At 49.7% G+C, this 25,227-nt stretch overlaps 1 protein-coding gene across 1 annotated transcript in view; it reads left to right on the top strand.

Moving 5' to 3' along the window:
- NOC2L (NOC2 like nucleolar associated transcriptional repressor) overlaps positions 1-20,915 on the top strand; it is an 88,998-nt gene extending 68,083 nt beyond the window's left edge. Inside the window, exons 18-19 of the mRNA XM_067472993.1 lie at positions 16,064-16,219; positions 20,568-20,915. Coding sequence (XP_067329094.1) covers positions 16,064-16,219; positions 20,568-20,698 — 287 coding nt within the window. The 3' untranslated portion in view covers positions 20,699-20,915. The remainder of the gene's footprint in view (positions 1-16,063; positions 16,220-20,567) is intronic.
- The last annotated feature ends 4,312 nt before the right edge of the window (positions 20,916-25,227 follow it).

Genomic DNA, 25,227 nt, shown 5'->3' with positions numbered 1-25,227 from the left:
CCCACTCCCAACTCCCTGCATCACCCCCACTTCCTGCACCCTCGCCCCCTCCACACCTTCTCCACAAAGCTTCTTTCTGATGAGATAGCGTTGGTGTTGTAGTTGTTGTGTGCTTTCAAGTCGTTTCAGACTTAGGTTAACCCAGTGGTTCTCAACCTTCCTAACGCCGCCACCCCTTTATATAGTTCCTCATGTTGTGATGACCCCCAACCCTAAAATTATTTCCGTTGCTACTTCATAACTGGAATTTTGCTACTGGTATGAATCGTCATGTAAATATCTGATAGGCAGGATGTATTTTCATTCTCTGGACCTTGGGACTTGTAGTTGCTGGGATTTATAGTTCACCTACAATCAAAGAATATTCTGAACTCCACCAGAGATGGAATTGACCCAAACTTGGCACACAGAATGCCCATGACCAGCAAAAAATAATGAAAGGGTTAGGTGAGCATTGGTCTTGAGTTTGGGAGTTGTAGTTCACCTATCTCCAGAAAGCACTGCGGACTCAAACAATGATAGATCTGGACTAAACTTGGCACGAATACTCAATATGCCCAAATGTGAACACTCTTGGGAGTTTGGGGAAAATAGACCTTGACATTTGGGAGTTGTGATTGCTGGGATTTATAGTTCACCTACAATCAAAGAACATTCTGAACTCTACCAGAGATGGAATTGACCCAATCTTGGCACACAGAATGCCCATGACCAACAAAAAATAATGAAAGGGTTAGGTGAGCATTGGTCTTGAGTTTGGGAGTTGTAGTTCACCTATCTCCAGAAAGCACTGTGGACTCAAACAATGATAGATCTGGACTAAACTTGGCACAAATACTCAATATGCCCAAATGTGAACACTGTTGGGAGTTTGGGGAAAATAGACCTTGACATTTGGGAGTTGTGATTGCTGGGATTTATAGATCACCTACAATCAAAGAACATTCTGAACTCCACCAGAGATGGAATTGACCCAAACTTGGCACACAGAATGCAAAAAATAATGAAAGGGTTAGGTGAGCATTGGCCTTGAGTTTGGGAGTTGTAGTTCACCTACCTCCAGAAAGCACTGCGGACTCAAACAATGATAGATCTGGACTAAACTTGGCACGAATACTCAATATGCCCAAATGGGAACACTGTTGGGAGTTTGGGGAAAATAGACCTTGACATTTGGGAGTTGTGATTGCTGGGATTTATAGTTCACCTACAATCAGAGAGCATTGTGAACCCCACCAACAATAGAATTGGGCCAGACTTCCCACACAGAACTCCCACAACCAGCAGAAAATACTGTGTATCCTGATGGTCTTTGGCGACCCCTCCAACACCCCATCGCGACCCCCCCAGGGGTCCCGACCCCCAGGTTGAGAAACACTGGGTTAACCCTAAGCGAGGGCCGGGTAAATGACCTTGGAGGGCCGTATCCGTAGTTTGAGGCTAAGCGGACGAGAGGACGGTGTCTCTGCCCACTCCAACTCCCTGCATCACCCCCACTTCCTGCACCCTCGCCCCCTCCACACCTTCTCCACAAAGCTTCTTTCTGATGAGATAGCGTTGTTGTCGATGTTGTTGTGTGCTTTCAAGTCATTTCAGACTTAGGTTGACCCTAAGCGAGGGCCGGGTAAATGACCTTGGAGGGCCGTATCCGTAGTTTGAGGCTAAGCGGACGAGAGGACGGTGTCTCTGCCCACTCCAACTCCCTGCATCACCCCCACTTCCTGCACCCTCGCCCTCTCCACACCTTCTCCACAAAGCTTCTTTCTGATGAGATAGTGTTGTTGTTGTAGTTGTTGTGTGCTTTCAAGTTGTTTCGGACTTAGGTTGACCCTAAGCGAGGGCCGGGTAAATGACCTTGGAGGGCCGTATCCGTAGTTTGAGGATAAGCGGATGAGAGGATGGTGTCTCTACCCACTCCAACTCCCTGCATCACCCCCACTTCCTGCACCCTCGCCCCCTCCACACCTTCCCCACAAAGCTTCTTTCTGATGAGATAGCGTTGTAGTTGTAGTTGTTGTGTGCTTTCAAGTCGTTTCAGACTTTGGTTGACCCTAAGCGAGGGCCGGGTAAATGACCTTGGAGGGCCGTATCCGTAGTTTGAGGCTAAGCGGACGAGAGGACGGTGTCTCTGCCCACTCCAACTCCCTGCATCACCCCCACTTCCTGCACCCTCGCCCCCTCCACACCTTCTCCACAAAGCTTCTTTCTGATGAGATAGTGTTGTTGTTGTAGTTGTTGTGTGCTTTCAAGTCGTTTCAGACTTTGGTTGACCCTAAGCGAGGGCCGGGTAAATGACCTTGGAGGGCCGTATCCGTAGTTTGAGGCTAAGCGGACGAGAGGACGGTGTCTCTGCCCACTCCAACTCCCTGCATCACCCCCACTTCCTGCACCCTCGCCCCCTCCACACCTTCTCCACAAAGCTTCTTTCTGATGAGATAGTGTTGTTGTTGTAGTTGTTGTGTGCTTTCAAGTCGTTTCAGACTTTGGTTGACCCTAAGCGAGGGCCGGGTAAATGACCTTGGAGGGCCGTATCCGTAGTTTGAGGCTAAGCGGACGAGAGGACAGTGTCTCTGCCCACTCCAACTCCCTGCATCACCCCCACTTCCTGCACCCTCGCCCCCTCCACACCTTCTCCACAAAGCTTCTTTCTGATGAGATAGCGTTGTAGTTGTAGTTGTTGTGTGCTTTCAAGTCGTTTCAGACTTTGGTTGACCCTAAGCGAGGGCCGGGTAAATGACCTTGGAGGGCCGTATCCGTAGTTTGAGGCTAAGCGGACGAGAGGACGGTGTCTCTGCCCACTCCAACTCCCTGCATCACCCCCACTTCCTGCACCCTCGCCCCCTCCACACCTTCCCCACAAAGCTTCTTTCTGATGAGATAGCGTTGTAGTTGTAGTTGTTGTGTGCTTTCAAGTCGTTTCAGACTTTGGTTGACCCTAAGCGAGGGCCGGGTAAATGACCTTGGAGGGCCGTATCCGTAGTTTGAGGCTAAGCGGACGAGAGGACGGTGTCTCTGCCCACTCCAACTCCCTGCATCACCCCCACTTCCTGCACCCTCGCCCCCTCCACACCTTCTCCACAAAGCTTCTTTCTGATGAGATAGTGTTGTTGTTGTAGTTGTTGTGTGCTTTCAAGTCGTTTCAGACTTTGGTTGACCCTAAGCGAGGGCCGGGTAAATGACCTTGGAGGGCCGTATCCGTAGTTTGAGGCTAAGCGGACGAGAGGACAGTGTCTCTGCCCACTCCAACTCCCTGCATCACCCCCACTTCCTGCACCCTCGCCCCCTCCACACCTTCTCCACAAAGCTTCTTTCTGATGAGATAGCGTTGTAGTTGTAGTTGTTGTGTGCTTTCAAGTCATTTCAGACTGTGGTTAACCCTAAGCGAGGGCCGGGTAAATGACCTTGGAGGGCCGTATCCGTAGTTTGAGGATAAGCGGATGAGAGGACGGTGTCTCTACCCACTCCAACTCCCTGCATCACCCCCACTTCCTGCACCCTCGCCCCCTCCACACCTTCCCCACAAAGCTTCTTTCTGATGAGATAGCGTTGTAGTTGTAGTTGTTGTGTGCTTTCAAGTTGTTTCGGACTTAGGTTGACCCTAAGCGAGGGCCGGGTAAATGACCTTGGAGGGCCGTATCCATAGTTTGAGGATAAGCGGATGAGAGGATGGTGTCTCTACCCACTCCAACTCCCTGCATCACCCCCACTTCCTGCACCCTCGCCCCCTCCACACCTTCCCCACAAAGCTTCTTTCTGATGAGATAGCGTTGTAGTTGTAGTTGTTGTGTGCTTTCAAGTTGTTTCGGACTTAGGTTGACCCTAAGCGAGGGCCGGGTAAACGACCTTGGAGGGCCGTATCCGTAGTTTGAGGCTAAGCGGATGAGAGGACGGTGTCTCTGCCCACTCCAACTCCCTGCATCCCCCCCCCCCCCACTTCCTGCTCATTAGAGGCTTGCTAATCACGCGATGTGCTCTCATTAGTGGCCCCCATAAAGGATGCGAGGGAGAGGAGCGGGGGTATCTTTTCAAGCTCGGCCCACTCCGCGCGCACGGCGGTGCAGAAACCCCACATTAAATTGGCGTAATATGATTACGCGCCGGATAAATGAAGAAACCCGCTAAAGTTCATTAGAGGTGCGCCGTCGCCTAATGCGGACAGATCGCTCATTACGGGCCCAGCCTGGAGAGACGCCTCCGCCTCCTCCGCCTCCTCCTCAGCCGGCGAAGGAAGGAGCCGCTCTTCTTCTTCTTCTCCTTCTTCGCCGGCTTTAATTGCCTCCTGACAAGGCAATCCACCACCTCTCCCCAAGCCATTAATAACCGCCCGCAGCAGAAGCCGCCCCTCCTGGAGCTCCGTCAGCCGGTAAATGAGAGGAATGCCTCCGTTGCCGCCTCTCCCCACCGCGGCGGCAGACAGGCCATTGATCAAATCTGGCAGGCGCGGGAGGACATCCTGCGCTCCACCGCCTGCCCGATGCCGTTCCCGGAAATTCGATGTGGCTCCCCTGCCCTCGACCTTTTCTCTCCTTCCTCCTGCTTCTCTTCGCGTCACCAATCTATTCCACAAATTGGAGGCAGGGGAGTGATGGGTACCGGGTCCAGGACGGATCCAACACACACCCCTGAATGCCACCAAACTGGGCAGCCACAACACTGGCCCCATATAGAATCCTAGAATCAAAGAGTTGGAAGAGACCTCCTGAGCCATCATCCAGTCCAACCCCATTCTGCCAAGAAGCAGGAATACTGCATTCAAATCACCCCTGACAGATGGCCATCCAGCCTCTGTTTCAAAGCTTCCAAAGAAGGAGCCTCCACCACACTCCGGGGCAGAGAGTTCCACTGCTGAACGGCTCTCACAGTCATAGAATCATAGAATCAAAGAGTTGGAAGAGACCTCCTGGGCCATCCAGTCCAACCCCATTCTGCCAAGAAGCAGGAATACTGCATTCAAATCACCCCTGACAGATGGCCATCCAGCCTCTGTTTAAAAGCTTCCAAAGAAGGAGCCTCCACCACACTCCAGGGCAGAGAGTTCCACTGCTGAACGGCTCTCACAGTCAGGAAGTTCTTCCTCATGTTCAGGTGGAATCTCCTCTCTTGTAGTTTGAAGCCATTGTTCCATTGCATCCTAGTCTCCAAGGAAGCAGAAAACAAGCTTGCTCCCTCCTCCTCCCTGTGGCTTCCTCTCACATATTTATACATGGCTATCATATCTCCTCTCAGCCTTCTCTTCTTCAGGCTAAACATGCCCAGTTCCCTAAGCCGCTCCTCATAGGGCTTGTTCTCCAGACCCCTGATCTGCCCCCTTCTCCCTGTGGCTTCCTCTCACATATTTATACATGGCTATCATATCTCCTCTCAGCCTTCTCTTCTTCAGGCTAAACATGCCCAGCTCCTTAAGCCGCTCCTCATAGGGCTTGTTCTCCAGACCCCTGATCTGCCCCCTCCTCCCTGTGGCTTCCTCTCACATATTTATACATGGCTATCATATCTCCTCTCAGCCTTCTCTTCTTCAGGCTAAACATGCCCAGCTCCTTAAGCCGCTCCTCATAGGGCTTGTTCTTCAGACCCTTGTTCTGCTCCCTCCTCCCTGTGACTTCCTCTCACATATTTATACATGGTTATCATATCTCCTCTCAGCCTTCTCTTCTTCAGGCTAAACATGCCCAGTTCCCTAAGCCGCTCCTCATAGGGCTTGTTCTTCAGACCCTTGTTCTGCTCCCTCCTCCCTGTGGCTTCCTCTCACATATTTATACATGGCTGTCATATCTCCTCTCAGCCTTCTCTTCTTCAGGCTAAACATGCCCAGCTCCTTAAGCCGCTCCTCATAGGGCTTGTTCTTCAGACCCTTGTTCTGCTCCTTCCTCCCTGTGGCTTCCTCTCACATATTTATACATGGCTATCATATCTCCTCTCAGCCTTCTCTTCTTCAGGCTAAACATGCCCAGCTCCTTAAGCCGCTCCTCATAGGGCTTGTTCTTCAGACCCTTGTTCTGCTCCCTCCTCCCTGTGGCTTCCTCTCACATATTTATACATGGCTATCATATCTCAGCCTTCTCTTTTTCAGGCTAAACATGCCCAGCTCCTTAAGCCGCTCCTCATAGGGCTTGTTCTCCAGACCCTTGATCATTTGAGTCGCCCTCCTCTGGACACATTCCAGCTTAGGGTCAATATCTCTCTTGAATTGTGGTGCCCAGAACTGGACACAATATTCCAGGTGTGGTCTAACCAAGGCAGAATAGAGGGGTAGCATGACTTCCTTAGATCTAGACACTAGGCTCCTCTTGATGCAGGCCAAAATCCCATTGGCTTTTTTTGCGGCCACATCACATTATGCCAGACTCCCCAGGTCTCCCACTTCCTTGCTCCCTTTCCCCGGCGAAAGACCCGGCAGGAGGTCAGGGCCAGCGGATTGACCCTCCTGCTGTTTTAATTGGCGCTTCATTAAAGATGGATGCGTGGCTGGAGGAATGCCCCATAGCTGTCCTGAGTGTCCGAAAGAAAATGTTGACCACTTCCGTAACCTTGGCAGCCACCTCTCCACAAAAGGCAACATTGACACCGCAGTGATGAGTGGAGTGCTGCAGGGTTCCATCCTGGGCCCAGTCCAGTTCAGGATCTACATTAATGACTTAGACGAAGGGTTAGAAGGCATGATCATCAAGTTTGCAGACGACACCAAATTGGGAGGGAGAGCCAAGACTCCAGAGGACAGGAGCAGGATTCAAAACGATCTTGACAGATTGGAGAGATGAAGGGCCAAAACTAACAAAATGAAGTTCAACAGGGACAAATGCAAGAGTCCTGAGTGTCCGAAAGAAAATGTTGACCACTTCCGCAACCTTGGCAGCCACCTCTCCACAAAAGGCAACATTGACACCGCAGTGATGAGTGGAGTGCTGCAGGGTTCCGTCCTGGGCCCAGTCCAGTTCAGGATCTTCATTAATGACTTAGACGAAGGGTTAGAAGGCAGGATCATCAAGTTTGCAGACGACGCCAAATTGGGAGGGATAGCCAAGACTCCAGAGGACAGGAGCAGGATTCAAAACGATCTTGACAGATTGGAGAGATGAAGGGCCAAAACTAACAAAATGAAGTTCAACAGGGACAAATGCAAGATACTCCACTTTGGCAGGAAAAATGAAATGCGAAGATACAGAATGGGGGACAATGCCTGGCTCGAGAGCAGGACGTGTGAAAAAGATCTTGGAGTCCTTGTGGACAACAAGTTAAACATGAGCCAACAATGTGATGTGGCAGCAAAAAAAGCCAGTGGGATTTTGGCCTGCATCAAGAGGAGCACAATGTCTAGATCTAGGGAAGTCATGCTCCCCATGCTCTATTCTGCTTTGGTTACACCACACCTGGAATATTGTGTCCAATTCTGGGCACCACAATTGAAGAGAGATATTGACAAGCTGGAATGTGTCCAGAGGAGGGCGACTAAAATGATCAAGGGTCTGGAGAACAAGCCCTATGAGGAGCGGCTTAAGGAGCTGGGCATGTTTAGCCTGAAGAAGAGAAGGATGAGAGGTGATATGATGAGAGCCATGTATAAATAGGTGAGAGGAAGCCACAGGGAGGAGGAGGGAGCAAGCTTGTTTTCTGCTTCCTTGGAGACTAGGACACAATGGAACAATGGCTTCAAACTACAAGAGAGGAGATTCCATCTGAACATGAGGAAGAACTTCCTGACTGTGAGAGCCGTTCAGCAGTGGAACTCTCTGCCCCGGAGTGTGGTGGAGGCTTCTTCTTTGGAAGCTTTGAAACAGAGGCTGGATGGCCATCTGTCAAGGGTGATTTGAATGCCATATTCCTGCTTCTTGGCAGAATGGGGTTGGACTGGATGCCCCAGGAGGTCTCTTCCAACTCTTTGAGTCTATGATTCTATGATTCTATGAAATGCAAACACCGCTTGAGCTCTGCGAGTGCAGCATTTTTCCGAATGAAGCAGAGAGTGTTTGAGGACCAGGACATCCATAGGGATACCAAGGTGCTTGTTTATAAAGCTATTCTCCTCCCAACCCTGCTATATGCCTAGGAAACGTGGACTGTCTACAGAAGTCATACGCAGCTCCTGGGATTTATAGTCCACCTACAAGGAGCATTCTGAACTCCACCAATGATGGAATTGAACCAAACTTGGCATACAGAACTGGAAGGGTTTGGTGGACACTGACCTTGAGTTTGGAAGTTGTAGTTCACCTATATGCAGAGAGCACTGTGGACTCAAACAATGATGGATCTACACCAAACTTAGTAGAAATACTCAGTATTGACCAAATGTGAACACTGGTGGAGTTTGGGGAAATTAGACCTTGACATTTGGGAGTTGTAGGTGCTGGGATTTATAGATCACCTACAATCAAAGAGCATTCTGAACTCCACCAATGATGGAATTGAACCAAACTTGGCATACAGAAATCCCACGACCAACAGACAATACTGGAAGGGTTTGGTGGACACTGACCTTGAGTTTGGGAGTCGTAGTTCACCTCCATCCAGACTCGAACAATGATGGATGTGCACCAAACTTGGCACGAATACTCAATATCAATCAAAGAGCGTTCTGAACTCCACCAATGATAGAATTGAACCAAACTTGGCATACAGAACTCCCATGACCAACAGAGAATACTGGAAGGGTTTGGTGGACGCTGACCTTGAGTTTGGGAGTTGTAGTTCACCTCCATCCAGACTCAAACAATGATGGATCTGCACCAAACTTGGCACGAATACTCAATATCAATCAAAGAGCATTCTGAACTCCACCAATGATAGAATTGAACCAGACTTGGCATACAGAACTCCCACGACCAGTAGAAAATACTGGAAGGGTTTGGTGGACACTGATCTTGAGTTTGGGAGTCGTAGTTCACCTCCATCCAGACTCAAACAATGATGGATGTGCACCAAACTTGGCACGAATACTCAATATCAATCAAAGAGCATTCTGAACTCCACCAATGATAGAATTGAACCAAACTTGGCACATAAAACTCCCACAACCAATAGAAAATACTGGACAGGTTTGGTGGACACTGGTCTTGAGTTTGGGAGTTGTAGTTCACCTCCATCCAGACTCAAACAATGATGGATCTGCACCAAACTTGGCACGAATACTCAATATCAATCAAAGAGCATTCTGAACTCCACCAATGATTGAATTGAACCAAACTTGGCATACAGAACTCCCACGACCAACAGACAATACTGGAAGGGTTTGGTGGACACTGACCTTGAGTTTGGGAGTTGTAGTTCACCTCCATCCAGACTCAGACAATGATGGATCTGCACCAAACTTGGCACGAATACTCAATATGCCAAAATGTGAACACTGGTGGAGTTTGGGTAAAATAGACCTTGACATTTGGGAATTGAGGAACTGTATTAAGGGGTCACGGCATTAGGAAGGTTGAGAAACAGTGGGCTGGAGCAACGGGAGGGAATGGGGAAAGGTGGAGGGGAGGAAGGCTGGAGCATTTCCCATCCCTCCGCCGCTCCCCTCCCCTCCGCTGCACCTCCAGTAATAGCTTCATCGTTAAAGTGATTAATGCGGCCTTTAGAGCGCTTGCTTCCCGACCAAATTGTATTAAAAGTCAGGCTGATATCTCCGGCGCTCTCTCTCTCGCCAGCAGCGATTCCGGTGGGGAAAGCGAACGAGAGGGGGCTGGGGTTGCTTCCCCTCTTCGACCCCAGGATTTAGGGTGCTTTGGGCTGCCTAGTTGGGAAAAGAGGTGGATAATACCACGGTGGGTGGCAATTTCCTCCCCCTGAGCTCCTGATGTGTTATTCCCCTCTCTCACCAAGAAGCGGGGAGCGATGGAGGGGCAGCGGGTGTTGGATTTGGCAGGCCAAGGTTCACATTCCTCCGCCACCGCCGTGTGATGCTCTCTGGGTGGCCTTGACCGAGTGGCCCCTCTTTGCGGGTGATCCAGGCAGACAGGAGAGAAGCAGGCAAGAAAACATTCAACAACCAGCATTGAGCAGTTGTGTTGGTAAAGTGAAAAGTAATGCCTCCACCTTCATAACTCCTCAACAGATGGCAGGACTGGTCTGCGGCAGGTACTGGCTTGTTCAGTAGACTCTCCTCTACAGTTCCATTTTGCCAAGAAGTCTTAGCGTTGAACGGTTGTATTGTTAAAGTGAAAAGTAATGCCTCCACCTTCGTAACTCCTCAACAGATGGCAGGACTGGTCTGTGGCAGGTACTGGCTTGTTCAGTAGACTCTCCTCTACAGTTCCATTTTGCCAGGAAGTCTTAGCGTTGAACGGTTGTGTTGTTAAAGTGAAAAGTAATGCCTCCACCTTCGTAACTCCTCAACAGATGACAGGACTGGTCTGCGGCAGGTACTGGCTTGTTCAGTAGACTCTCCTCTACAGTTCCATTTTGCCAGGAAGTCTTAGCGTTGAACGGTTGTGTTGTTAAAGTGAAAAGTAATGCCTCCACCTTCGTAACTCCTCAACAGATGACAGGACTGGTCTGTGGCAGGTACTGGCTTGTTCAGTAGACTCTCCTCTACAGTTCCATTTTGCCAGGAAGTCTTAGCGTTGAACGGTTGTGTTGTTAAAGTGAAAAGTAATGCCTCCACCTTCGTAACTCCTCAACAGATGACAGGACTGGTCTGCGGCAGGTACTGGCTTGTTCAGTAGACTCTCCTCTACAGTTCCATTTTGCCAGGAAGTCTTACCGTTGAACGGTTGTGTTGTTAAAGTGAAAAGTGATGCCTCCACCTTCGTAACTCCTCAACAGATGGCAGGACTGGTCTGCGGCAGGTACTGGCTTGTTCAGTAGACTCTCCTCTACAGTTCCATTTTGCCAGGAAGTCTTAGCATTGAACGGTTGTGTTGTTAAAGTGAAAAGTAATGCCTCCACCTTCGTAACTCCTCAACAGATGGCAGTACTGGTATGTGGCAGGTACTGGCTTGTTCAGTGGACTCTCCTCTACAGTTACATTTTGGAAGGAACCTTAGCAGAAAAAGTAATGCCTCCACCTTCGCAACTCCTCAACAGATGGCAGTACTGGTATGTACTGGTATTGATATGTACTGGTATGCGGTACGTACTCGCTTGTTCAGTACACTCTCCTCTACAGTTCCATTTTGGCCAGAAGCCTTAGCAGAAAAAGTAATGCCTCCACCTTCGTAACTCCTCAACAGATGGCAGTACTGGTATGTGGCAGGTACTGGCTTGTTCAGTAGACTCTCCTCTACAGTTTCATTTTGGCAGGAAGACTTAGCAGAAAAAGTAATGCCTCCACCTTCGTAACTCCTCAACAGATGGCAGTACTGGTATGTGGCAGGTACTGGCTTGTTCAGTAGACTCTCCTCTACAGTTCCATTTTGGCAGGAAGACTTAGCAGAAAAAGTAATGCCTCCACCTTCGTAACTCCTCAACAGATGGCAGTACTGGTATACGGCAGGTACTGGCTTGTTCAGTAGACTCTCCTCTACAGTTCCATTTTGGCAGGAAGACTTAGCAGAAAAAGTAATGCCTCCACCTTCGTAACTCCTCAACAGATGGCAGTACTGGTATGTGGCAGGTACTGGCTTGTTCAGTAGACTCTCCTCTACAGTTTCATTTTGGCAGGAAGACTTAGCAGAAAAAGTAATGCCTCCACCTTCGTAACTCCTCAACAGATGGCAGTACTGGTATGCGGCAGGTACTGGCTTGTTCAGTAGACTCTCCTCTACAGTCTCATTTTGGTAAGAAGCCTCAGCAGAAAAAGTAATGCCTGCATCTTCTTAACTTCTCAACAGAATTATTTATTTATTATTTATTTATTTACTTTACTTACATACCGCTGTTCTCAGCCCGAAGGCAACTCACAGCGGTTTACAACCAACAAGAAAAGCAGAAATTCAGTGCCAGATATAAAACAGTTAACAATCCCGCGCAACACACAATTAATAAACACTTACTACAATAACTAATCACTATCGTCTCATCCACAAAAACATAATCCAGACTCGTCAACCGTTTTCCATTCCTATGTTCATTTCCAATTATTGCACTAATTATTCGAACGCCTGCTCAAACAACCAGGTCTTAACTTTTTTACGGAATACCATTAGAGATGGTGCTAGCCTAATGTCTGTGGGAAGGGCGTTCCACAGCCGAGGGGCCACCACCGAGAAGGCCCTATCTCTCGTCCCCTGCCAACCGTGCTTGAGAAGGGCATACAAGGGCATGTGATACTTTCAAAATTTCATTGTTATTTTATTATTAGAATCATAGAATCAAAGAGTTGGAAGAGACCTCCTGGGCCATCCAGTCCAACCCCATTCTGCCAAAGCAGGAATATTGCATTCAAACCACCCCTGACAGATGGCCATCCAGCCTCTGCTTAAAAGCTTCCAAAGAAGGAGCCTCCACCACACTCCGGGGCAGAGAGTTCCACTGCTGAACGGCTCTCACAGTCAGGAAGTTCTTCCTCATGTTCAGATGGAATCTCCTCTCTTGTAGTTTGAAGCCATTGTTCCGCGTCCTAGTCTCCAAGGAAGCAGAAAACAAGCTTGCTCCCTCCTCCTCCCTGTGGCTTCCTCTCACATATTTATACATGGCTATCATATCTCCTCTCAGCCTTCTCTTCTTCAGGCTAAACATGCCCAGTTCCCTAAGCCGCTCCTCATAGGGCTTGTTCTCCAGACCCTTGATCATTTTAGTCGCCCTCCTCTGGACACATTCCAGCTTGTCAATATCTCTCTTGAATTGTGGCGCCCAGAATTGGACACAATATTCCAGGTGTGGTCTAACCAAAGCAGAATAGAGGGGTAGCATTACTTCCTTAGATCTAGACACTAGGCTCCTCTTGATGCAGGCCAAAATCCCATTGGCTTTTTTTGCCGCCACGTCACATTGTTGGCTCATGTTTAACTTGTTGTCCACGAGGACTCCAAGATCTTTTTCACACGTACTGCTCTCGAGCCAGGCGTCACCCATTCTGTATCTTTGCATTTCGTTTTTTCTGCCAAAGTGGAGTATCTTGCATTTGTCGCTGTTGAACTTCATTTTGTTAGTTTTGGCCCATCTCTCTAATCTGTCAAGATCCCTTTGAATTCTGCTCCTGTCCTCTGGACTATTGGCTCTCCCTCCCAATTTGGTGTCGTCTGCAAACTTGATGATCCTGCCTTCTAGCCCTTCATCTAAGTCATTAATAAAGATGTTGAACAGGACCGGGCCCAGGACGGAACCCTGCGGCACTCCACTTGTCCCTTCTTTCCAAGATGAAGAGGAAGCATTAGTGAGCACTCTCTGTGTTCGTCCACTTAACCAATTACAGATCCACCTCACCGTAGTTTTGCCTAGCCCACATTGGACAAGTTTCCTTGCCAGAAGGACATGGGGGACCTTGTCGAAGGCCTTACTGAAATCCAGGTACGCAATTATTGGCAATTAGGAACTGACATTTATAACAAAATTTTGAAAGTTTTGTTAGAGTTCTGAAATTTTCACCACCAGAACTTTAGCAACACTTTAGAAGCAAAGCACCAACGTTAGAAACACTTTAGAAGCAGAGCTCCAGCGTCCCCTGGTTTTGCAAGTACTTTAGAACCATGGATTGCCCATGCTTTCTAATTTCTGTACCACCAATTGGAAAAAAGGTTTATTTTTACATGTTTATTCCAAAAGCTATGATTCTGAAACGTATCTTTTTTAAAGGATGCTTCGATGGGGGAAAAGTGTATCTTCAAACCAAGGAAATGCAATAATAACAATGTGTCATGATGAAAAAGAGTATGGTGTGGAGGATATACAATAGCATTTCAGATCCTGCTGGGGTATTTATCTAGAAAAGTGATTGCCAAGCTGAACAAGGGCTCCCGTGGATGCTCCTGTCCCCACCTATCGCTCCTTGTTGACCGGCCACAAAGGGACCGGGAATCAATCACGGCTTTGGCTTTGCCACTGAGCGCAGTCAGGTGGGAGCAGCCGGCCACGGCTGGAGCGCTCATCCTTTTCCCGCCGTCCGCCGGTGATGAATGGGGAAAGCGATGGTCTTTTTGTTTCCCTTGCTCTCCTGTGCTCCTCGAGATAGGGCTGCTCGGGGGCTTGTCAACATTATCTGCCGCAGGAAGCCGCGCTCGCCATCCATCTTTCCTTTGGAGGGGGAGAAGGTGGGGCCAAAGGGGCACCGCTGGAAGAGGAGCGTTTTGGATGGATCGGTATTGGGGCCAGAGTGCATTTGGGGAGTGGGATTGAACAGTCTCCAATAAATATGCACAGTGTTCCCTCACTTATCGCAGGTGTTACGTTCCAGGACCACCCACAAAAAGTGAAAATCCGCAAAGTAGGGATTTTATATAGATGATACACACACACACACACAGAGTGTGTTCCCTCACTTATCAGGGGTGTTATCTTCCAGGACTATCCGCGAAAAGTGAAAATCCACAAAGTAGGGATTTTATATAGATACACACACACAGTGTTCCCTCACTTATCAGGGGTGTTACATTCCAGGACCACCCGCAAAAAGTGAAAATCCAAGAAATAGGGATTACACACACACACACACAGTGTTCCCTGACTTATCAGGGGTGTTACGTTCCAGGACCACCCGCGAAAAGTGAAAATCCGCGAAGTAGGGATTTTATATAGATACACACACAGTGTTCCCTCACTTATCAGGGGTGTTACGTTCCAGGACCACCTTCGAAAAGTGAAAATTCACAAAGTAGGGATTTTACATAGATAAACACACACACGCACACACAGTGTTCCCTCATTTATAAGGGGTGTTACATTCCAGGACCACCCACGAAAAGTGAAAATCCGTGAAGTAGAGATTATACACACACACACACACACACACACAGTGTTCCCTCACTTATCAGGGGTGTTATGTTCCAGGACCACCCACAAAAAGTGAAAATCCACAAAGTAGGGATTTTACATAGATGATACACACACACACACACTCACACACATACACACAGTGTTCCCTCACTTATCAGGGGTGTTACGTTCCAGGACCACCTTCGAAAAGTGAAAATCCGCAAAGTAGGGATTTTATATAGATACACACCCAGTGTTCCCTCACTTATCAGGGGTGTTACGTTCCAGAACCACCCGCGAAAAGTGAAAATCCAAGAAATAGGGATTATATATATATATACACACACACACACACACACACACACAAAGTGTTCCCTCACCTATCAGGGGTGTTACGTTCCAGGACCACCAGTGAGAAGTGAAAATCCACGAAGTAGGGATTTTATATAGATACACACACAGTGTTCCCTCACTTCTCAGGGGTGTTACGTTCCAGGACCACCCTCGAAAAGTGAAAATCCGCGAAGTAGGGATTTTATATAGATACACACACAGTGTTCCCTCACTTATCAGGGGTGTTCCGTTCCAGGACCACCCGCGAAAAGTGAAAATCCAAGAAATAGGGATTATACACACACACACACACACACAGACAAAGTGTTCCCTCACCTATCAGGGGTGTTACGTTCCAGGACCACCCTCGAAAAGTGAAAATCCACAAAGTAGGGATTTTATATAGATAAACACACACACAGTGTTCCGTCACTTACCAGGGGTGTTATGTTCCAGGACCACCCTCAAAAAGTGAAAAGCCACAAAGTAGGGATTTCACATACATACACATACACCGTGTTCCCTCATTTATCAGGGGTGTTATGTTCCAGGACCACCCGTGAAAAGTGAAAATCCGCAAAAATATTGTTGAATTACTGACACTGGTATGGCATTGGGTTATGGGCCCAGTATGCACCAGTGTAGCCCAGTATTGGCAAGTAACAAGAGCACTCTAACACCCAGTGCAAAGCTCAACTTCAGTACTCTGCAAGTCAGAAAATATTGTTGAATTACTAACACTGGTATGACTTGGGTTATGGGCCCAGTATGCACCAGTGTAGCCCCCAACTGTGCAGTTGTTCACAGTATGCCTAGTATGTGATGTCTTGGAAAGTTCTCTCTTGAAAGCTCCAGTCCTGCTGGATTTGGAAGTCCCTGTTCGCTGTTCGAGTTAATTCCTCCTCTTTTCCTGATCGTAAGGATTCTCTTTTCTGTCCTTTTTTTGCAGGCAAATCAAAGACCAAGAAGGGCAGCCTAGATAGGGCAACAGGTGACGGCGGCAGCAGCGAAGAGGAGGAGGAAGACGACGATGATGACGAAGGAGAATATGAAGTGCAGGATGATGATGAAGAGGACGAGGAAGAGAACTGGAGTGATTCCGATGGTAAGAAGGGTATGCTTATCATTGAATGGGATCACAGCTTTGTGGTTGAGCTGTTCAGCAGTGGAACTCTCTGCCCCGGAGTGTGGTGGAGGCTTTGAAACAGAGGCTGGATGGCCATCTGTCAGGGGAGCTTTGAATACAATTTTCCTGCTTCTTGGGATGGCCCATGAGGTCTCTCCCAACCTTAACCCTAGCCTTTCCTGGCTAATATCGGGTCCCCGTTCCCGCACACCGAACACACACAGACATTTCATGGACATCAGGAAGAACATGATTCTTCTATGATTCTGTGAATGCGAATGCACACCAAGGTTTGGAGAGAAGTGGTGCGGGGAGCAATTTCACCTCTCGCTACCTTGCCAGGTTGGCAGTTGCTGAGAAGTGGCTCCGAGCCTGGCAAGGAAACACCGCCAAGCGCTCGCAGCTCCCGTCTCCGCTGCTCATCTATTCTGGGCAGCAGGCGAGGGGTTCCTGTGCCAACCCTCCGCCATCTGCCACCGTGAATCACTCCGTGTGCCGCGCATGGCTCCCTCCCTCCTTCTCCCCATCCGAAATGGCAGAGTGCCTGCCCCTTCCTAAAGCAACTGGGAAACTGAGTCACTGCTCCTTACCTCAGTAGCCAAAGGCTCTGACTGTCTCAATGGATTGCTGAGAGTTTACAACACTGTCTGGCCATGTTCCAGAAGCATTCACTCCTGACGTTTCACCCAAATCTATGCCAGGCATCCTCAGGAGTCCTGAAAGTCTCTTGCAAACCAGGCAATTGGGGTTTTTATATCTGTGGAACTTGTGTCTGTTTGAGGCAAGTGTGAATGTTGCAGTTGACCACCTTGATTAGAACTGAATGGTAGGCGTTGACCTTGAGTTTGGAGTTGTAGTTCACCTACATCCAGAGAGTACTGTGGACTCAAACAATGATAGATCTGGGCAAAACTTCCCACACAAAATCCCCATGCCTTGGAAGGGGCTCACTAGTGCGAGCCTCCTTCCAGCCTCACGTGCTCTCCCTTGCCCACACATGTGCACCACGCTGCCATGCACCTAGCACACCTGCTCTCCCCTCCTCTCTTGAAGTCTCAGAAAAAGCCCTCCCATTAGCTGAGAGGCCGGCGAATCACAGCGGAGGAGGGCTTTTGGTGGGAGGATTCTCTATCTGCCATGCGCCGAGCACGCCTGCTCTCCCCTCCCTGCTTAGAGTCTCAGAACAGCCCTCCTCTTGACTGAAAGGCCGACTAATCACAGCAGAGGAGGGCTTTGGGTGGGGGGATTCTCCACCTGTCATGCGCTGAGCATGCCTGCTCTCCCCTCCCTGCTTAGAGTCTCAGAAACAGCCCTCCCCTTGACTGAGAAGCTGGCCAATCACAGCAGAGGGGGGCTTATGGTGTGAGGATTCTCCATCTGCCATGCGCTGAGCACGCCTGCTCTCCCCTCCCTGCTTGGAGTCTCAGAAACAGCCCTCCCCTTGACTGAGAGTCCGCCTAATCACAGCAGAGGAGGGCTTTTGGTGGGTGGATTCTCCATCTGTCATGCGCCACGCACGCCTGCTCTCCCCTCCCTGCTTGGAGTCTCAGAAACAGCCCTACTCTGGACTGAGAAGCTGGCCAATCACAGCAGAGGAGGGCTTTTGGTGGGAGGATTCTCCATCTGCCATGCGCTGAGCACGCCTGCTCTCCCCTCCCTGCTTGGAGTCTCAGAAACAGCCTTCCTCTTGACTGAGAGGAAGGCTGTCCCTCGCCCACACTGACATGTGCTGAGCACACCTGCTCTCCCCTCCCGGCTTGGAGTCTCAGAAACAGCCCTCCCCTTGACTGAGAAGCTGTCCAATCACAGCAGAGGGAGACCTTTGGTGGGAGGATTCTCCACCTGTCATGCGCTGAGCACGCCTGCTCTCCCCTCCCTGCTTAGAGTCTCAGAAACAGTCCTCCCCTTGACTGAGAGGCTGGCCATTCACACACAGCAGAGGAGAGCTTTTGGTGGGAGGATTCTCCATCTGTCATGCGCTGAGCATGCCTGCTCTCCCCTCCCTACTTAGAGTCTCAGAAACAGCCCTCCTCTTGATTGAAAGGTTGGCCAATCACAGCAGAGGAGGGCTTTTGGTGGGAGGATTCTCTATCGGCCATGCGCTGAGCATGCCTGCTCTCCCCTCCTGGCTTGGAGTCTCAGAAACAGCCCTCCTCTTGACTGAGATGCCGGCCCATCACAACGGAGGTGGGCTTTTGGTGGGAGGATTCTCCATCTCTTATGCTCTGAGCACGCCTGCTCTCCCCTCCCTGCTTGGAGCCTCAGAAACAGCCCTCCTCTTGACTGAAAGGCTGGCCAATCACAGCAGAGGAGGGCTTTTGGTGGGAGGATTCTCCACCTGTCATGCGCTGAGCATGCCTGCTCTCCCCTCCCTGCTTGGAGTCTCAGAAACAGCCCTCCTCTTGACTGAAAGGCCGGCCAATCACAGCAGAGGGGGGCTTTTGGGTGGGAGGATTCTCCATCTGCCATGCGCCGAGCACGCCTGCTCTCCCCTCCCTGCTTGGAGTCTCAGAAACAGCCCTCCTCTTGACTGAGAGGCTGGCCAATCACAGCAGAGGGGGGCTTTGGTGGGAGTATTCTTCATCTGCCATATGCTGAGCACGCCTGCTCTCCCCTCCTTGCTTAGAATCTCAGAAACAGCCCTCCTCTTGATTGAAAGGTTGGCCAATCACAGCAGAGGAGGGCTTTTGGTGGGAGGATTCTCCATCTGCCATGCGCCGAGCACGCCTGCTCTCTCTTCCCCACTTGGAATCTCAGAAACAGCCCTCCTCTTCACTGAGAGGCCGGCCCATCACAACGGAGGTGGGCTTTTGGTGGGAGGATTCTCCATCTGTCATGCGCTGAGCATGCCTGCTCTCCCCTCCCTGCTTAGAGTCTCAGAAACAGCCCTCCTCTTGACTGAAAGGCCGGCTAGTCACAGCAGAGGAGGGCTTTTGGTGGGAGGATTCTCCATCTGTCATGCACCTAGCACGCCTGCTCTCCCCTCTCTGCTTAGAGCCTCAGAAACAGCCCTCCTCTTGACTGAGAGGCCGGCGATTCATTGCAGAGGAGGCTTTTGGTGGGAGGATTCTTCATCTGTCATTTGCCAAGCATGCCTGCTCTCCCCTCCCTGCTTGGAGTCTCAGAAACAGCCTTCCTCTTGACTGAGAGGAAGGCTGTCCCTCGCCCACACTGACATGTGCTGAGCATGCCTGCTCTCCCCTCCCTGCTTAGAGTCTCAGAAACAGCCCTCCTCTTGACTGAGAGTCCGGCCAATCACAGCGGAGGAGGGCTTTTGGTGGGAGGATTCTCCATCTTCCATGTGCTGAGCACGCCTGCTCTCCCCTCCCCGCTTAGAGTCTCAGAAACAGCCTTCCTCTTGACTGAGAGGAAGGCTGTCCCTCGCCCACACTGACATGTGCTGAGCATGCCTGCTCTCCCCTCCCTGCTTGGAGTCTCAGAAACAGCCCTCCTCTTGACTGAGAGGCTGGCCAATCACAGCGGAGGAGGGCTTTTGGTGGGAGGATTCTCCACCTGTCATGCGCTGAGCATGCCTGCTCTCCCCTCCCTTCTTAGAGTCTCAGAAACAGCCCTCCTCTTGACTGAAAGGCCGACTAATCACAGCGGAGGAGGGCTTTTGGTGGGAGGATTCTCCACCTGTCATGCGCTGAGCATGCCTGCTCTCCCCTCCCTTCTTAGAGTCTCAGAAACAGCCCTCCTCTTGACTGAAAGGCCGACTAATCACAGCAGAGGAGGGCTTTGGCTGGTAGGATTCTCCATCTGTCATGCGCTGAGCACGCCTGCTCTCCCCTCCCTGCTTGGAGTCTCAGAAACAGCCCTCCTCTTGACTGAGAGGCTGGCCAATCACAGCGGAGGAGGGCTTTTGGTGGGAGGATTCTCCACCTGTCATGCGCTGAGCATGCCTGCTCTCCCCTCCCTTCTTAGAGTCTCAGAAACAGCCCTCCCCTTGGCTGAGAGTCCGGCCAATCACAGCGGAGGAGGGCTTTGGGTGGGAGGATTCTCCATCTGTCATGCGCCGAGCACGCCTGCTCTCCCCTCCCTGCTTGGAGTCTCAGAAACAGCCCTCCTCTTGACTGAGAGGCTGGCCAATCACAGCAGAGGAGGGCTTCTGGTGGGAGGATTCTCCATCTGCCATGCGCCGAGCACGCCTGCTCTCCCCTCCCTGCTACTCCATGGAAGGTATTCTGAGTGTTGTCATCCACCCCATAGACTGTTTGAGAAATGCAGCATCCCCTGATAAATTAATTAGTGTTTGTGATTAATTAGCAATGAGCCTCCTCTCCTTGCCAAGGCAAGTTGACCCCTCTTTGCGCTCTTCCTTCTTCAGGGGAAGGCGATGGCGGGGCCAAGCCCAAGGGAGCCGGGAAGCAGCTGTCCGCGGCCGAACTGCGGCAACTGGCTCAAGGACCAGAGGACGTGGTGGAAGAGCTGGAGTTCTCCGACGAGGAAGGTGATTGACAGCTGGCTGGTTCGCCGGGAGAGCCACACGGGACTTTGGGGAACGTTAGGAACCGGGTGACCCGGCTTTCCCCTTCCGAGAGGCTCCCTCGAAGCTGCCACCAACTTGGAACGTGGAGACCTTCTCGAGCTGACTTTTTTCCGGGTTTGGGGAGAAACGGTAAAAATTTGCGGTTTGGCCAAGAGGCTCCGGCAATAAAAGACACGGTGAAAAATACACGTTTTTCAGTGGCGCAGCCCTCGAATCTCTTTACAGTGCTCCCTTCCGATTCAGAAGGATTAGATGTTGCCGTCAAAGGGAGTCACTGGTTCGTTGCGAGTTTTCCGGGCTGTCTGGCCATGTTCCGGAAGCATTCTCTCCTGACCTTTCGCCCACATTTATTTATTTATTTACTTGTTTATTTATTTATTTATTTATTTATTTGCAGCATTTATATTCCCATATTCCGGAAGCATTCTCTCCTGACCTTCCGCCCACATTTATTTCACAGCATTTATATTCCCATATTCTGGAAGCATTCCCTCCTGACCTTTCGCCCACATTTATTTATTTATTTGCAGCATTTATATTCCCATGTTCCGGAAGCATTGTCTCCTGACCTTTCACCCTTATTTTTTTATTTGCAGCATTTATATTTCCATGTTCCGGAAGCATTGTCTCCTGACCTTTCACCCACATTTATTTATTTGACACATTTATATTCCCATGTTCTGGAAGCATTGTCTCCTGACCTTTCGCCCATATTTATTTATTTATTTGCCGCATTTATATTCCCATGTTCTGGAAGCATTCCCTCCTGACCTTTCACCCACATTTATGTATTTATTTGCAGCATTCATATTCCCATATTCCAGAAGCATTCTCACCTGACCTTCCGCCCACATTTATTTTACAGCATTTATATTCCCATATTCCGGAAGCATTCCCTCCTGACCTTTCGTCCACATTTATTTATTTATTTATTTATCTCTAGCATTTATATTCCCATGTTCCGGAAGCATTCTCTCCTTACCTTTCACCCACATTTATTTATTTTCCGCATTTATATTCCCATGTTCTGGAAGCATCGTCTCCCGACCTTTCGCCCATATTTATTTATTTATTTGCCGCATTTATATTTCCATGTTCCAGAAGCATTCCCTCCTGACCTTTCGCCCACATTTATTTATTTATTTGCAGCATTCATATTCCCATATTCCAGAAGCATTCTCACCTGACCTTCCGCCCACATTTATTTCACAGCATTTATATTCCCATATTCCGGAAGCATTCCCTCCTGATCTTTGGTCCACATTTATTCATTTATTTATTTATTTATTTATCTCTAGCATTTATATTCCCATGTTCCGGAAGCATTCTCTCCTGACCTTTCACCCACATTTATTTATTTGCCGCATTTATATTCCCATGTTCTGGAAGCATTGTCTCCCGACCTTTTGCCCACATTTATTTATTTGCAGCATTTATATTTCCATGTTCTGGAAGCATTCCCTTCTGACCTTTCGCCCACATTTATTCATTTATTTGGATCCACGGGAGCGGGGTGAGCTCCTACTCTTAGCCCCAGCTTCTGCCAACCTAGCATTTTGAAAACATGCATATGTTAAACTGATGACCTGCTGGACTTGCTGGCTGAAATGTTGGTGGATCGAATCTGCAGGTCAGGGTGAGCTCCCGCTGTTAGCCTCAGCTTCTGCCAACCTATCAGTTCGAAAACACGTAAATGTTAAACTGCTGACCTGCTGCACTTGCTGACTAAAAGGTTGGCGGTTCGAATCCACAGGATTGGGGTGAGCTCCCACTGTTAGCCCCAGCTTCTGCCAACCTAGCAGTTCGAAAACATGCAAATGTTAAACTGCTGACCTGCTGGACTTGCTAACTGAAAGGTTGGCGGTTTGAATCCACAGGAGCGGGGTGAGCTCCCACTGTTAGCCACAGCTTCTGCCAACCTAGCAGTTCAAAAACATGTGAGTAGATCAATAGGTGCCGCTCCGGCGGGAAACCCAGCGCATTCCCATTCTTCTTCCACCAAAACGCCCCTCTTTTGAAAGACACAGTCAGCCTGCAGAGCCACCATTTTATAAATTAAGTGATTTCTTTATTATTATTATTATTATTATTATTTAAATTGTTTTGTCAGAAAGCGTTGGCCTCGAGGTGACAGATCGTTACCATTTACAAGAGAGGACAAAGAAGCGAAGGTACCACCGAGCGATCTTTCTCTGATTTCATTCGGTTCTGAAAAAAGGCAAACAAACCAACAAAAATAAGTAGAACGTGCAGTTGTTTCCAACGGAAAGTCGAGAGAAAGACGGACGAGCATCAACCACGTGATTGTTTTCCACTACTGTACAAAGGGCGAGCTGGGGAGCGGGGCAAGAGCGGCGCAGGCGGGCTGCCCCATAGGCCTTCTCAGGTACTGACCCCCGCCCCCTTTCCAAAGTAACCACGCACGCGCACATACACTCCCCACATCTATACACATAAGAAAAGTGAAAATGTATATGTGTGTACGTCACACAAACAGCCTCCCGCCTCCACAAACATCTTTAACCCATAGTCCTGACAAGCCACTAAAACTACTTCCTCCAAGGACCTTGCCGGTTGTAGTGAGCACCACATCCCAGGGTTCCTTTCTCTCTCCATTGGTGTGGAATTGCTGAGGTGGGAGGTTGTCACTGTGCTGACATGCCACCTACAGTGCTGACATGCCACCAACAGCACCCCCTACAAGGATTTTGCAGGTTATAGTGAACATCACATCCCAGGGTTCCCTTCTCTCTCCATTGGTGTGGAATTGGTGAGGCAGGAGGTTGTCACACAGACAGCCTCCTGCTTCCACAAACAGCTTTAACCCACAGTGCTGACAAGCCACCAAAAGCACCCCCTCCAAGGACTTTCCAGTTTGTACCACTTCCCAGGGTTCCCTTCTCTCTCCATTGGTGTGGAATTGGTGAGGCAGGAGGTTGTCACACAGACAGCCTTCCACCTCCACAAACAGCTTTAATCCACAGTGCTGACGAGCCACCAAAAGCACCCCCTACAAGGACCTTGCAGGTTGTACCACATCCCAGGTTCCTTTCTCTCTCCATTGGTGCGGAATTGATGAGGCGGGAGGTTGTCACACAAGCACCTCCTGCCTCCACAAACAGCTTTAACCCACAGTGCTGACAAGCCACCAAAAGCACTTCCTCCAAGGACCTTGCCGGTTGTAGTGAGCACCACATCCCAGGGTTCCCATCTCTCTCCATTGGTGTGAAATTGGTGAGGCGGGAGGTTGTCACACAAGCAGCATCCCGCCTCCACAACCATCTTTAACTCACAGTGCTGATGAGCTACCAAAAGCACCCTCTCCAAGGACCTTGCAGGTTGTACCGCATCCCAGGGTTCCTTTCTCTTTCCATTGGTGTGGAATTGGGTGAGGTGGGAGGTTGTCACACAGGCAGCCTCCACAAACAGCTTTAACCTGGCCCAAGCTTTAACCTACAGTGCTGACATGCCACCAAAAGCACCCCTCCAAGGATCTTGCAGGTTATAGTGAACATCACATCCCAGGGTTCCTTTCTCTTTCCATTGGTGAGGCAGGAGGTTGTCAGACAGGCAGCATCCCGCCTCCAGAAACATATTTAAGCCATAGTGCTGACAAGCCACTAAAAGGACTTTTTCCAAGGACCTTGCCGGTTGTAGTGAGCACGACATCCCAGGGTTCCCATCTCTCTCCATTGGTGTGGAATTGGTGAAGCAGGAGGTTGTCACACAGGCAGCCTTCTGCCTCCACAAACAGCTTTAACCCACAGTGCTGACAAGCCACCAAAAGCACTTCCTCCAAGGACCTTGCTGGTTGTAGTGAGCACCACATCCCAGGGTTCCCTTCTCTCTCCATTGGTGTGGAATTGGGTGAGGCGGGAGGTTGTCATACAGACAGCCTTCTACCTCCACAAACAGCTGTAACCCACAGTGCTGACGAGCCACCAAAAGCATCTCCGCCAAGGACCTTGCAAGGACATCCCAGGGTTCCTTTCTCTCTCCACTAGTGTGGAATTTGCATGACCCTGCCCACTGCCGCTCCCTTAACCCTTTCCTATGTTAGAGGGGCTTAGGGAGAATTCACCATGACTTACAGGAGCTTGAGCGGGGATGGCATGGTCGTCAGCATAGATGAAACTCTCTGTCCCTTCTGTAACTGGCTGACCATGATTTATAGTTCTAGGGACTGGGATGTATAGTACACCTCTTAAGAGCACTCTGAAACCTGCCAACGATGGACCTGAAACTAACTTGGCACACAGACCCAACATGGCCAACTTTGTATACTGGCTGGGTTTGGGGATGATTGAACTTGGCATTTGGGAGTTATAGTTCACCTATATTCTGTGAGCCCTCTGGACCCCACCAGTGACAGATCTGGTCCAAACTTGGCACACAGACCCAACACGGCCAACTTTGCATACTGGCTAGGTTTGGGGGTGATTGAACTTGGCATTCGGGAGTTATAGTTCACCTGTATTCAGAAAACACTGACCCCAGC

Source organism: Anolis sagrei, chromosome 13 (assembly GCF_037176765.1).
Source record: "Anolis sagrei isolate rAnoSag1 chromosome 13, rAnoSag1.mat, whole genome shotgun sequence".
Classification (NCBI taxonomy): Eukaryota; Metazoa; Chordata; class Lepidosauria; order Squamata; family Dactyloidae; genus Anolis; species Anolis sagrei.
The sequence above is the reverse complement of the archived record's forward strand: the minus strand, read 5'-3'. Positions and strand labels throughout refer to the sequence as shown.